This window comes from Elaeis guineensis, chromosome 15 (genome assembly GCF_000442705.2).
Source record: "Elaeis guineensis isolate ETL-2024a chromosome 15, EG11, whole genome shotgun sequence".
Classification (NCBI taxonomy): Eukaryota; Viridiplantae; Streptophyta; class Magnoliopsida; order Arecales; family Arecaceae; genus Elaeis; species Elaeis guineensis.
The window spans coordinates 71,733,295-71,748,343 of NC_026007.2; the positions used below are offsets into that span (position 1 = coordinate 71,733,295).

The following is a 15,049-nucleotide window of genomic DNA, read 5'->3' on the forward strand; positions in this document are numbered from 1 at the left end:
GACGGAGGAGGCCGGTCACGGGATCTGGTATTCCACCACCCCTTCGTCGTCGTCGTCGTCGTCGTCGTCGTCGTCCGCTAATTTTTTCTCCCACTTCCCCTGCTGCGCACCGAAGGGCGACGCCCTCGCCGGATCCGGTAGGCGGCCGCCTACTTCTCTTCCCTCTCTTTCTACATCAGTCCCCTTACGTCGGGATTCGGGCGGTTGTTGCTTCCCCTCAAGATCACCGCTGCCGCCCCTTTCACCCTCTTTCTTCCTTCGACCATGAATGTGTCTGGACGTGCGCCCTAGTTTTGATCGGACCGGGATGGGCAACTCTCGGTCCAGCCGTAGGCCTTCTATATCAACTTTGGTATTACATCTAATTAAGTGTTGCGGTATCGTGGTGCCGTAGTTATGCTTCGTTTTTAGGGTTTTCAAGCTTATTTGAGCGTCTGATGATCTGCGTCTCTAGGAATCCATGCCCGTTGGAAATAGCTATGTAATCTTTTGGTTTCTTGATCACTTGTTGTTATATTCTCACAATTTATGCTGGTATGACGAGATCTTCTCCAGTAATTTCCAGTATTTTGCTTCATATTTGCTCCCAAAAGTGTTTTTCGAAGGGCTTTACCCATTTCTTCGTAGAGGCTCTGGCGACCTAGAAAGGTTGTTCTTCCCGAATGCGTCCATGAGTGACACACTCTTCCTAGCGAAAAAGGGTTTTTGTAAATACTCGTTCTTTATTTGCCCTGCATGCGAATCAAATTGTCTAGATGTGATTGATGAATCGTCCTCTGATTGTTCCAGGCATCGTCAGAATCTGGAGCCGAGAATGAATCTCCAACAAGCCGTGCCTCCTAGATCTTCTGCTAATGGCTTTGGCCGTCGGAGAGTTGACAGAGAGACGGGGGCCAGGATGGATGATAACAGGATGCACTCCGGAAAGCCAACTTCTCCTAATTTTGGTAATTTATATTATATTATTCAAGTCTTGCTTGTCGTGTTGCCTATTCTTAGTTCTAATAGACTTCTCGTACAGGTTTAGCCAATGGAAGCAAAGTAGGAGGGGTTGCAGGTCCTTCACATGATCGACTAATTTACATCATGACATGTCTTGTTGGTCAGCGTGTGGAAGTCCTTGTGAAAAATGGGTCTATAATATCTGGAATTTTTCACTCAGCAAATGCTGACAAAGATTTTGGTATGCTTATGTGCTTGTTGTGTGCTTCTGCCTTGTGGAAGGATCTTGATGTAGATAGTATTATAGATATTTTCTTTTTTGTTTTGCCTGCAAAGCAAATGTTCTTCTCCTTCTTGATGTCAGCACCTCCCTATATTGCATTTCCATCAAGCATTTGATTATTATTTGCAGGAGTTGTTTTGAAAATGGCTCAAGTGATTAAGGATGGTTCCATCAAGGGACAGAAGCCGTTTAATGATACAGTTAAAAAACCTCAGACTATGATCATACCTTCAAGAGAACTTGTCCATATTTTGGCAAAGGTTTCGTTAGCTTCTTGTCACCATGCTGTTCTATCATTTCATGTTCTTTAAGAATTCTGATTATAATATATTGATCCCATTTTAAAATTGATCTCTTTACACAAATAGGATTTGGACTGTTAACTTTAAACTACTAAATAATTTTTATTATTTTACTTCTACTAGCGATTTGTTGTATGATTATCTCACATGTCTTACTTCTGGTGGTGCTTTTAATATTGGTGCATTGGATGTTTAATCAAATATCAGGATGCATCATTAAGTAGTGATGATGGGCATGCAAGGGAGAAGCGCAATGACCTCTTGATAGATTCTGTTATTTCTCATCCGCATCACGTGGAGGTGGAGAGAGAGCTAGAGCGCTGGATTCCTGATGAAGATGTTCCAGCATGCTCTGAACTGGAGAATATATTTGATGGAACGTGGAGTAGGTGGGCATTAGCAACTTCTTTAACTTGAATGTCAGCTTGCTAGAATTTTCTTCATGTAGCTAGCTGCATCATCTTAACGACATATCCCCCTTTTCTCATTAAAGTTATGATGGCTTTATTAGTGTTGCTTTTAAATTATTGTTGAAAGTGCATCTCATTAACCCCATCGCAAATATATTTTAACATTTTTGATTCTTCTCAGATTATGTGCTCTGCATCACTTTGTTCTTTATCTGCATTCTCAAGCATGAATTGAATTGCCTACCAGTTTCCTGTTATTTCTTAAATAAGGCATGCTTGCTATGCATAGTTTCAAAATTACATTTTCTTAGAGTTTTTCCACCATGTATCTGAAATTGGATCACTCCTCTTCTTTTTAGTTTACCTGCTATTTTATGCCTTTCTAAGCAATTCAATAGCATCCATAAGGTCACCAACTTTATTATAATAAATTTGACTGCTCTGTTCTGAAAAAAACCAACTAATCAGGAAGTGGGATCAGTTTGAAACAAATGAAACTTTGTTTGGAGTGAAGAGTACCTTCAATGAGGAACTTTACACAACAAAGCTTGAGAAAGGTCCTCAAATGAGAGAACTTGAAATTGAAGCTTCAAGAATAGCTAGAGAAATCGAGGGAGAGGAAACTCATGATCATCATTTAGCTGAGGTGATTTTTCTGTAACATCAATTGTGAATGTTTTTAATGGGCCATGCTTCCTAGCATGTTAATACTTTGCAACTTCTTTGAATTCATTCAACAGGAAAGAGGTATTTATTTCCATGAAGATTTTGACCTTGATGAGGAGAGCAGGTATTCTGCAGTACGAAGGGAAGCTGATGGTGGCAGATATGAAGAAAATGAAAACTCTTTTTTGGATGCCCACAATATGGAAACCTTTGGAGACTCTTTTGGGTCTGCCGTTAGTAGATCATATTCTGAGGTTTTAAGCAAGCAAGTTAGTAGCGAATCCCTGGCATCATCGACCTGCTTATCAGCGGTATGACTTGAAGGATCTTCTCCCTTTGTGTTTCCTATCTATAGAAATGTTTGAAGAACTACATGCTGTTTCCTTGTGAATGATGTGATAGAGTGTCTGTGAAAAATAGTGTTGCAACTCTGTAGTTTTTTATGGTAGTTAAACTGTTAAAACTATTCTGCTAAACCCTGCATTTTTTTTTAATTTAACACTTTCATCATATTCTGTAGTATTTTGAAGGAATAATAATGTGTTTGCAGTCCGATTTCATGATTTGATTTGATTAGAAATTGCATTTTTTTTAATTGAACACTTTCATCAGATTCTGTAGTATGTTGGAGGAATAATAATATTTTTGTCATCTGATTTTATGATTTGACTTGATTAGAAACTCTAAAGGACTAAGAAAATGTAATCTTTTTATAATGTTTCTTAAATGGTGGCATAGAGCGCTTCACATCTAAAACCCAAATCCAGGGAAATAAGTGGCAGGGGTTTTATTTGATTGTTTATTGGATAATGACTAGGAGATGAAATAAAATGATACCATCTTAGACGAGCAGAATCTTCTGCATTTTTTTGTAATGTGTAGGATGAGGATTCTCAAATACCTGCTGATAAGGATGCACATGTTTCTGGTTTCACTGACCATGTTACTTGGCCATCCTCCGACTCTCTTGTAAAGAGTTCCTTATTCATGGATGAGAAGAACAGGTTTGCAGCCTAAGCCTGACTATTATTACCGTTATTTTTCTTTTCTGAAAATTCCTATTTTTGTTCTGTTAGCTAGGCAATCATAGATGAGCTTTATCAAGGATCGAGATTTTATAGTTTTTTATCACATCAATCATTCAATTTTGCATTCTGTATTTTAGGTTGGATGATAAAATGACCAAAGATCAGGATGCAGAAAAGATTTTGTTGAATGAATGCAGAGATAGAATTGTAAGTGATGTTGAGTAGCGCCACTTTTTATCAAGATAAATACATGAACTTCTTTACCCCTTCACTTGCATCTGACTCATTTATTCACCTTGTTCAGATTTCTGAGGAGGCTCAAACATCAAAGTCCGAGGGTCAGTATAAGTCTAATATGTTTTTTCTATACATTTCTGCCTTTTTATACATGTTTGGTTAGTATTAATATAATTGATTGTTATGGGTGACCTTGTAGTTTAAGAATCTAATAAACACTGTATTCTTCAGCTGAACTTGCAGCTTTATATAGCCATAACCATATATGTGACATGGTGAACCGAAAATAAATAAATAAATAAATATCAGAAGTTTAAAACATGTTAGTGAGCATGGAGTTAAGATAGGTCAAGATACAGCTTGCATCTTAACTTCCATAAATAAAACAGTTTATCCTGAACATAAACTCTATTATGAGTTTTTTATCTGGAACTCCTTTAGAAAGTGGTGTTTTGATACTGAAGATGTGGTTTTATGCGAAAATATTTCTATGCTAGCTGGTTGTTAGTAGTAAATGCTAAAACTCGAGAGAGGTTCATTCCAGTCTTTTGTGTTTATTATATGTAAAATTTGTTTTCAATGTTAGAATTTAGGAATCCATTTTTTTTTAAAATATTTTTTTATGTGAAATTTATGAGGTCAACTGTAGGCTTTGCACATCTTGATATTATTCTGCAAATGCTTGGTGGTGTGACTTCACCCCTGAACATTGACTCTACTCTCCCTTAATGTGAAAATACCCCAAACACTGGAACTACACCTTTCTCTTACATGCATCGCATGTTTTGGGTGCTAGTATATTATAAATTATGAAAGGGTTCCTGCAAAATAAAGGTTGGAGGCATCAGCATTGCATATAGAGATGGGAATTTCAATTATGGTGTAGAACTGTATTTTTTCTTCATGAGTTTTGCCTACATATGCTTATAAAAAGTCATCGATGGATCTACTAAAGATCAGTGCTGGGTAGCTTTTGCACATAGTTGGTGGACAAAAGGACAATTAAAACTTTGTAGAAAGTTCTGTGGGGAAGGATTGCAGGAAAGCCCTCTGTGGGAATAAATTGTACTGCATGATTTTAGATATGTTGAACAAAGAATATATGATAAAGTGGTTCTCCCTACTGTTTTGGTCAGTGTATTGAAATCATATGGTTTATCAGCAACGAGAATTACTCAACCTGTTAATTAAGAGTATTGTGATTTTGTAATGTAATCCCCACATTCCTTATTGCCTATGGGAAGGGTCAGAGTGTGCAATTTGTATGACGGTATGTATGCATATGTGTATTCACATGTGGATGCCAACATACTTACACATGTAAGTATACACAGGCAGATATACATATTATATGAATGTAAAAAATTGTACACTATGTGGCTACCAATCTGAAATGTATTGATTGCAAATCTTGCTGGTGGAATCATTTTGTATTTTCCTGCAGGGTTGGTTATTATGCAGTTGTACCTGTCTGTGCAGTACCTTTTTTCCTCTGTGATTTGGTGTTGCTCTAGTCTTGCTTTTGCAAATATATAATTGTGGCTTCCCATATGCAAAATTCTGCATGTTTTGCAGATGTACACCCATCAACACATCTTAAAGGACTATCCCCTAGTGCTGTTACATATGATCCTCCATCTTCTGATCAAATAAATAAATGTCCAGCTGGTGAATCTTCAGATTCTGCAATATCTGGCAAATTGACCTCTGCTAATGAAGCTGTAAATACCTCTCTACGACCTGGTTGTTCTACATCATCGACTTCTGAGCATGTAGGTTCTGGCTCAGTTTCAGGTGGTCCTCTATCACCAAGCTCATCGGTAGGATCATTATTTTCAGAAAAGTCAACATTGAATCCTAATGCTAAGGTGTGATCATTGACCATGCTTGAAATTTAAGTTTGACTGTAATTTTTCACTAAAAGCTGGTTCCTGACTTGATTAACTGTCTTCGATTTTCTTTTATTTTTCCTCTAAATGTTTGTGCAGTGGTTTATTGTTCTTTTTATTTTGATATCCAGGAATTCAAGCTCAATCCTAATGCTAAAAGTTTTATGCCATCTGCTTCTTTAAGGCAGCACACACCAGCATCCGATGGATCATTTTATTATGCCAATAATATATCAGCTGCCCCTCATATGCATGGCATATCCATGGGCATAGGGGTGAGTTTTTAAAGACAACCTTTCTATTACAATCTTGCTTAATGTTATTATTTACTCCCATCTTTGTGCAATCTAGTTTTTAGGCCTTTCATAGTTTCATATATAAAGTATCATCGTTGCCCTAATTATCGTTTATCTGAGGCCTTGATTAGCATTTTTCTAAAATGAAGTTGTGGTACATAGGTAGATATTTTAGTTTGTATTTTTTTTCAAATATTTTTTTAAAAAATGAGATACATAAAGAAATAACGATCATTGTTTTAAGACCTGACTAGGTTGAGCGGGTTGACCCATTATACCTGTGACTTGTAAGCTTACATTGGTTAGGTCAATCCCAGACTTGGATTTCTCAAAAACCCGGACGACCCATTGACTTGGCCAGTTGACCCACGTGGCTCGTCCAATTCAACATAGTCTTCAACCTATCTGGTTCAACCACCAAAGGTGGTTGTGCATGCCTTGGCGGATGCCATCATTGGCAAAGGAGTGGATGGGGCAAGCACAAGGGTGGTCTTGTCAACCCTTGGGGTAATGGACTTAGCTAGGAGGATCGGGCAAGGGGAGTAGTTGGAGTCCAGTGCTGTGGCTATCATTGAAACAAGGTCCTCATCCTGTCATTTGCCTCCTACCTTTTCCTTCTCTTCTTCTTCTTCCCTTTGTTGGGTTCTCTGTCTTCTTCCATGATGGCTTCTAGTGTTTCTGAGGAGGGAGGGGATCGAAGTTCTAGTTTTCTGATTTGCCTCATGGTAGTTGTCAGCACAGGAGAGAAGGTAGCTTGAATTCAAGAACTGGTGACATGGGATGGTACCATTACCAGTTCTATCATCAGCATCAGGTTCTTGAAAAATTAGGTGAAAGAAAATTCAAGAGATTGGGGAGATTGAGGGTAATTGGAGATCAAATGGGAGGTTGGGGGGGGGGGGGGGAGGGGCGAAGATGAAATGGATAGAATCAGGCTCTAGAAAAGTGGAAAAGATTTTGTTTATAATGTCGCACAATAATGGGTTGATTTGCGGTTGATTCAGGGTCAACCTGCTGACCCATGACTCAGACTCGCTGCACCTGCACCTACTCTGTCTATAAACATTTTTCACTTATCTATATGGCCTAACATAAGTTGCAGTGATCCTGTAGAGTAGCATATTGGACCACCTATATTAGGCCACTGTGCTTTGTGGTTTGTTTCCATGTGGTTGTAATATAAAGTTTCTACTAAAATTTTCTATAGCACCATCTCTGTTAGCCTTCCATTTCATAATTTTTTTTTTAAAAAAAAAAATCTCTTTACCCATGTCTTTGTTCTCAGTAAAGCCCATAAAATTGTCTTTGTGGTTACTGCATTCTGTAATAGCTTAATATCTTTTCAGTGCATAAAATGTTTATACCACCATGTCATGCAACTTGATGTCCCAAATTAGTATGAGAAATTTGCAGTTTCCTAACTGGGAGTGGAGTGCTAGATTAGTTGTGATGTTCTCTAACATATATTGTACAAATATGATTCTTATCTTGTTTTACTATCAAGTTCTGCTATGAAAAGTATTGATTAAATTTCATCACTTATTCCTGTTTGCAAGTTATGTCTGCTGAGACCTGTTTGGTGCTGTTGTTTGTAATTTACTCTTTTAAACTTATGACAGAGGCTTGGCAGATTGGTCATAACTTATAACAATACTCATGAGTTGAATTACTAGTCTATTTTTCCACTTATGCCTCCAGAAGCTCTTTATTACCTGTTAGAGAACACTTTTCTAAAAAAAATAGAAAAAAAAATTCAAAGAAGGATTCCATGTGCCAAAACTTCTCCTCTCCTTAACTGATACTGATTCCGCACTCTGCAGGATGGATAATAGGTTACATCTACACCCCTCCTAATTGTCTCTGTGAGCTACTAATTTTCCAAAATAAGTATTGGACTTCAGTGTACTTCTTGCAGAGTTTCATGGGGAATGTTTCATTTTTGCTTCTTGCATTCCCTTCTTCGATTAGAAGTTCAGAATGCCTATTTCTATTTATAGTTTTTTCTTTTCTTGCTTGGTCATCTTTGCCTTCTGTTGCAGTTTGAATTGCAGTTTTAGATTTCTGTCACAACAAGACCCCCCTTATTAATGTGGAATGATTGTTGTAGATTGGACCAACCTTTGGTGGGCACCATCCTGTTGTTTACAGTCCACAGGCTGCACCATTGCAGTCTTCCAGGCATATATCCATCCAAATGGTCCTTTGGTATGCCATCTGCCTATCTCTGAACTTGTGTAATATAGCTTGAATCTATGTATCAGGATTGCAACTTTGTGATTCTGATTTACTTGCCTGATGTGTGTGAACGGTGATACTGATATCATCATTATTATCTTTCGCAGTATGGACAGCAGATGATTCTTGGTCAGCCACGGCCACTTTATTACATGCCAACTTATCCAGCTGTGAGCTATCTCTATGTTTTTCCCCTTTTGGTTTTACCACTAATAGTGTTTCCTTCTAGCAAATAAATTTCATAGTAAATACATTTTTATAGTGCATGTAATCATAATTTTCCTTTTACAAAATTTCATCTATGGAAATAAACTAACATTAATATTTATAAAGTAGTAACTTAGATGTGGTCACTGAGTGACTTCTTCCTAGTTTCCTAGCTGAGCTTTATGTTTGTATCGTTCCATGGGAAAAAAGTGACCCTTTTCCTTTTTTTGGACAAATAATGTTAAAACTGTTTGCTTATAAAATTTCAAATTTGAACAGCCAAGTATGTAATTATGTGTTCAGTATTTGAAATATTTTAAAAGAAATCAGTTGCAGAAAGCATTTTTGAGGCACATCCTTTTGGAGTTGTAATTTTAGTATGACCTGTATGATGCGGGTGAGGATGTGTCTAATTCCAGAAACTCACCAAGCTGACTCAAAATAGTGAACTTGGTAGGATTTCAACTCAATGCTTGAGATGATGTGTGTTGAACTCGGTCCCAGTACCTGTTTTGGGATAAGGTGACTCTCTGAGTAACTAGAAACTTGGCTCAGATTGGCTCACTCAGGTTTGAGCCAACATATTGAGGGCTCTCAATGTGCTAGGCTTGCCCAAGCAGCCCAAAGACCTGACCTGGAAAAAATTAGGCTCAGGCCCTCAGGCTAGATTTTTAGCTTGAAAGCCTGACTCGGCCTGACTCTAAGGAAACTTGATTAATTTTGGGCTGGGGCCTGGGCAGGATTTGATCGAAAATGAATAGTCACCTGGTTTGAGAATCGTTTGGCCCCGGCCAAAAAAAAAAAAAAAAAGGTCGAGTTAAGCTAGGACTTGAGGACTTGGTAACCCCAGGCTTGGTTTGCAGTGGGTCAAACTTAGGCCTGAGTTTTGAACCTTGTACTGGTTTTTTCTACATCCAACCTAGCCCATTGATAGCTGTAAATGTATTAGCTCATTGTCATGCCCATTGATTGTTATGAGCTGGTTTGATGATAATACATCATGTCTTACTTTTCGTTCTTTGCTTTACGATTTATAAGGAAGTGAATGTGAGGAGGAGCATTTTCATTTAAAAAGGGTGTCAATATAGAGGGGATGAGTGAAAGGAGACAGGAACCACTCATTTCCTTCTCCTATTTCTTACCTCTGGTTTAGGGGTGAGATGGGTTGCCAGGGATTCCTTCTACTTAAACCATTAGGAATCAGAATCAGATTACCTAAAGTAGTAGAAGGTCCTTATTAACAATACCTTTTTATGATGGGTTCTAGAACTAGTAAAAATTAAATTTTTGAGACCATGATCACACAGACAAGGATGGAAAATGTTGAGGGATCCTGCTACAAAGCCTTTCCCATTATATAAGATAAGATGAGATATGATTAACATATTCCCATATGTCATTTATAAACATTTTCTTATTTCATTGGGTAAAAAGTGGGAGAAACATTAGAGTGAATTCTAGTGAAAATAAGGGATTTCTTGTTTGTCTCCACCACAAAACGATTTATCAAGATAGGCATTTATTTAGGACCCTCCAATTGAAATGACCGCATATTAGATTCATGGTGTTTTCCTTATAGTATTCAATATTATCTCAAATGTTTCATATAATGTTGACCTTTTAATTATATATATATATATATATATATATATATATATATTATATATATATATATATATATATATATATATATATATATATTATGTATATTTTTTAATCTTATTCTTGCCTAAGGACTGCTTCTCATATTTGTTTGCCCCTACTAAGAAATATGTCTACATGTTTGTATTTGTAGTTTATACAGATATAATTAATGTTTCATCATAATTTATATATTTTTCACAGTATTAATTTATTACCAAGTATTGAAATTCAAGATTCATTGAGTTCACAGCCAAATCTTTGACTTAACCCGACTCAGTTGAATTGCAGATTGATTTTTTGAGTTTTTGGACGGTGCTAAAGACTGCTAGCTAAAGACTTCATAATAAACCCTCGAGAGTTTTGATGTAAAATTCTTAAGGAAATTTTCAGATCCTACCAAAAATGGTCTATTTTTAATGATTGGATTATTAGTTCTCTAAAAAATTCGTGTGTTTAAAGTGATGTTAATTTCCTACAAAATCTTGATCATTTGTTTATTATTATATACCTCATATTAACAAATAAACCACACATGACTGTCCTAATGACTTAGATATGTCGATCAAATTTTATTTTTGAGTTTGCCATACCTAGCCATGCTTTGGCAGGCACTTAACAGTTCGTTGATTTCGGTCGGTTCTTTTGAAAATTAGCTGAAATCCTTTAACATGCAAACATCATACAACCAAAACTGGCCAAGTGACTATTTGCTGCTACAACCAGATTGATGCTTGGTATTGTTGTTAAGACAGGCCAAAACTTCTGAAAAGGGTCGAAACACTATTTTATACATTTTGACTTTTGTTCCGGTTCAGTCCTTGCAATATTCAGATTGTTTGGTTCAAAATTTTTAATTTTGGTCAAAGCCTTAGAGTGCCATCGATCATCTTCAACATGCCACCAAGCAATTTTTTCTTTGTTATTATGGAAAAAATGATGCCATAGAACACATTTCTATTAGCATCTTAGGACTGTTGAATCATGTCATTGCCAAGTTGGTGATTGCAGGTGCGCCCAGTGGGGAATATTGGAAGAGAAGATCTGCAAATGCTTCTCTGTAATGAAGTGCAACATCTTATCAATTTATATTTGAAAAATCAATTACTTGATAATCTAGTATATGTATATCCTTGAAACTTCAGTTGAAATTGGTTATCTATATTGTATCTATAGGAGATGGGTACTTTAGGTCTAAAGAAAGTATGCCATTTAGACATGATGTGAACTTCCCTTTTGTTAAGGAGAACAAATTTACAAGCCACTAGGGATCCATTTTTTTCTTCAACCTTTTCTGTTTTGTGATGGGACTGATGAGTCTTTAGATTTATTTGAATAATTAATTTGATGCTAAGCATAGCCATATATTTTTTGGGGACCATAACAGAAGCAGTCTATTTTGATTTTGTAATGTATGATTTCAGGGTGTCTCAATGTGACAAATTGCAGAGGGTCCATTTTAGTGAAGTTATCTAGTTTGAAGGTTGTGTGACAAAGACTTGAACATACATGTTTATGAGTTCAGTTTAATGGTTAGAATTAGTTGGTTTGACATAAGGGTTTAGTCAGGGTTTCTCCGGGTTTCAGGTTTTCCTGAGGGTTTTATATGGGGGGCAAAGGCCATTCTCACAACCGAGGAATTAATATTCATTTGAATTTCAGTTTATTTTTTTTGGTAATCTTCTTTTTCTCCTGTATGAGCTCTATTGCTAGATTTTTTTTTCTTGGACTTAAGGTCTCGTACTGGTGACAACAGTTGCCAATCTCCATGTGGACGTTGTCTTCCCTATGAAAAGATCCTTAAATTAGCTAAAATCAAATCCTAATTTGTGAAATCTCCAATAAAGTAGGATTCTTGTACAATAATACTACTTAAAACAGGACTCTACAAGAAACATAAAATTACCAATATAAAATAGTAAAATACAATAAAATATGAAAATGAGCCATTTTTTCCTAAATTTTTCCCTTCTCCATCAAGGATATGCAAATGCCTGGTACCTCTTAATGTGACTGGAATTTGGGATAAGCTATTGATGATATCAAGGTTTGATCATTCGCACAACATTTTACTTTGTGACATGTTCAAAATAGATGTGGTTGATAAACATTCTATCTTTTGAATATATTGTGCCTAAATATCCACTTGTTGAGGATCAACAAACTCTGAATCTAGCAATTGATGGTTATCGATAAAATCAATAATTGTTCCAATTGTGGATAAGCCGATCATAACTATTGATGACATTATCTGAATCTAGAAAGGAGCACTAGGAATCTTGTCTTTGAAGATTCGATGAAATTCGTACATCTAAACCTATAAGTATAACAGCTGTTCTTGTGCTTAGGGATGTTCAGATTGTTTGCCAGTCTATCACTAGATGCAATTTTTTATAGTTAATGTGGTGGTCTATGGTTGCTCAAAAGTTACAAGCAACTGGAACATCCACTATTCTATTTTTTGTGATTCTCATGTGGTCCTATGTTTGGTTATGGTCAATTAACACAATCAAGCTCTTCTGTAGTTCATGTTCAGGGAGTTTCAAAGTTGGTTACCATCATAAATTGTGCTAGTGATCCAATGATGGAGGTATAAAACTTGAATTATTCAAGATCCACATTAATTACAAAATTGTGTGATAATATTTATAATTTAATATTATAAAAGTGAATAATGGCCGTACCTTTAGGTGAATAAATTTACCTTTAGGTAAATAATATAATTTAATATTATAATTTGAATTTACTAAAGGTGAATATAAACTGCTTCAGTTGAGACATCAAATTTAAGTTATTTGATTATTTCTGGATGTAATAATGGCCATACCTTTCAAGAGCCATAGCTTGAGATCCAGAGGTCTGCTTTGTCTTTACTATTTATAATTTTAGATCTGATAATGGCCATATGATAGCCTGGATTGAGTTTGGATCAATATAAGGCACAGGAAAGATGCAACTTATGTGCTCTGTTAGACGATGCAATGCAAATGCAATTGATTAACTAGACCAATTTAGATTATTAAATTATGAGACTAATGTAATGAAAAAAAAAGGATCATAAATAAATGCAATAGCAAATAGTTAAACCAAGACGCAATGCCGCTTGTAAACTCATGAGCAAGATATATGGGGGCTGAGATCATGTGTCAGATTTCTACTCGTTATTGGAGTGACAGACATTATTCTTTTGTTAAAAAAGGAGTCATGTTGACATTGCTGAGGACATCTGTTAACATTTGCATATTGAAGAGTTTGGTAAACTTAGTGTGGACAGGTTAGGTGGTTGATCCTCTAATTTTGCAATCTCACATGAGATTCTTAAGAAAGATCCTTAATTGGTCCTCCCAAAAATTTGAATTGCTGTCGTGACATGAGTAAACATCTGTGTATCGTTAAAGAGAATGCTTGGTTGAAACCATTTGCGTGCAGCCAATTTTTGTGTTCTGCTTCAGAAGGAATGTGATAAGGAGCTCAAATGAAGAAAACGTTTCTTGCAATCATGTGTTTATGCAATCATTATATACATCATCAAGTCCTTGGTAATGTCTGAGAGATTTTTTAAGGGATTTCTGTTGTAATAAACTTCCATATTTGATTGTCCATTAATTTTTACCATATAATATTACAATTCTTTTGTACTTTCAGCATAAAAAGATCTCTAAAATCATTTCACTCTTAAACTCAGTGTGGACTTAAGTTATTTTACCATTGATGATATTAATTCTGATACGTTAAAAAAAACATGATGTTATTTGAGAAGTCATGTATAATCTATGATCATCTTTTACATTGCCGTGACTATGATGTCATAATTTCTGTTCTTTATCGTATGATTTTGTGTTATTCCTTATATTGAGCTCGGCTTACCATCCTAATGTTACAGGAAATGCCATACAAAGGGAGAAATTTCTAATACAACAGTGTGATCGTTCTCTGGTGGTTTCCGTATCTCCACTGATGTGTTGCCCACCTGGAGCTGACCATGTGGTTGAATCACCACCTTCGAACATATTGATATGGCACATGGATAAATATTTTGTGGCCCATAGGATTCAATCACTTCTGCAATCGAATGCCATTCGAAAAATGTTTGAAATTGTAAATTATTACTCATCACTCATCCTTCATTGATATGGAAAGGAACTTAAGAACTAATGCGGCATTCTGGTTTAATCATCTGAAATATTATTGTTTGTTAATTCTGTCAAACCTTCAGTTACATGGTTGAATCAAATCAACCAAATACGCAGTATTTCTCTGGTGTTGTTCATTGGTTAAACAGTGCGTGTATCACAGTCATGGGTTTATCTGTGAAAGGTCTTGAGATTCTTGCGTGGTGCACCATACAAATTAATAAGTATAGAAAATTGCGTGGTGCTTTCAGGAGCTTACCAGATGGAAATGAACGTGGATGAGATCCTCTATCTGAAACGAGGGTTGTCAAAGCAAGGAACATAATAGCCTGAACCACTTTTGAGGTGAACATAAAGTGCCATTAAAGGTTTCTTTTGAACTTTTTTTCTTTATTTTTTGTTTTTAATTAGTAGGATGGGAGAAAGCCTAATCGAAATTGGGTGAAAGTCGGGTTTGAAATCTGGTTATAGTTATCAAAATCCAGTGACTTTACTAGCTGAGATAGGTTGAAGCAGGCCACAGTTATCGAACCTGGCGGCCTCACAAGATGAGCTAGTTGGCACCTCTTGTGGCTCGGTAGCAGTGTTGCGATCAGGTTTCCAGTGGTCAAAGGATGTTAACAGGTCGCATTCTCTTCCGCCTATTATGGTAATGGTTAACAGGAGTGCAAGAAATTAGAACGAAGGAATCACCAGTTTCTGGTCACCAAGAATTCTCGGGCTGAATTCGTGTAGGATTTGTAGGCTATTTATTGCTTTCATTTTGTTTGTTCTCTTGTA

The 15,049-nt window shown here is 36.3% G+C and overlaps 1 protein-coding gene across 1 annotated transcript; it reads left to right on the forward strand.

Moving 5' to 3' along the window:
- Positions 1-137: 137 nt before the first annotated feature.
- Positions 138-14,291, forward strand: LOC105058642 (polyadenylate-binding protein-interacting protein 3). Its single transcript, XM_010941623.4, is given in 16 exon segments — positions 138-352; positions 790-947; positions 1,022-1,183; positions 1,355-1,485; positions 1,735-1,916; positions 2,406-2,583; positions 2,678-2,914; positions 3,486-3,607; positions 3,769-3,838; positions 3,936-3,969; positions 5,444-5,736; positions 5,889-6,032; positions 8,161-8,224; positions 8,227-8,258; positions 8,396-8,458; positions 14,020-14,291. Coding segments are annotated over 15 exon segments (1,875 nt in total). The 5' UTR covers positions 138-352; positions 790-814; the 3' UTR covers positions 14,050-14,291.
- Positions 14,292-15,049: the final 758 nt, after the last annotated feature.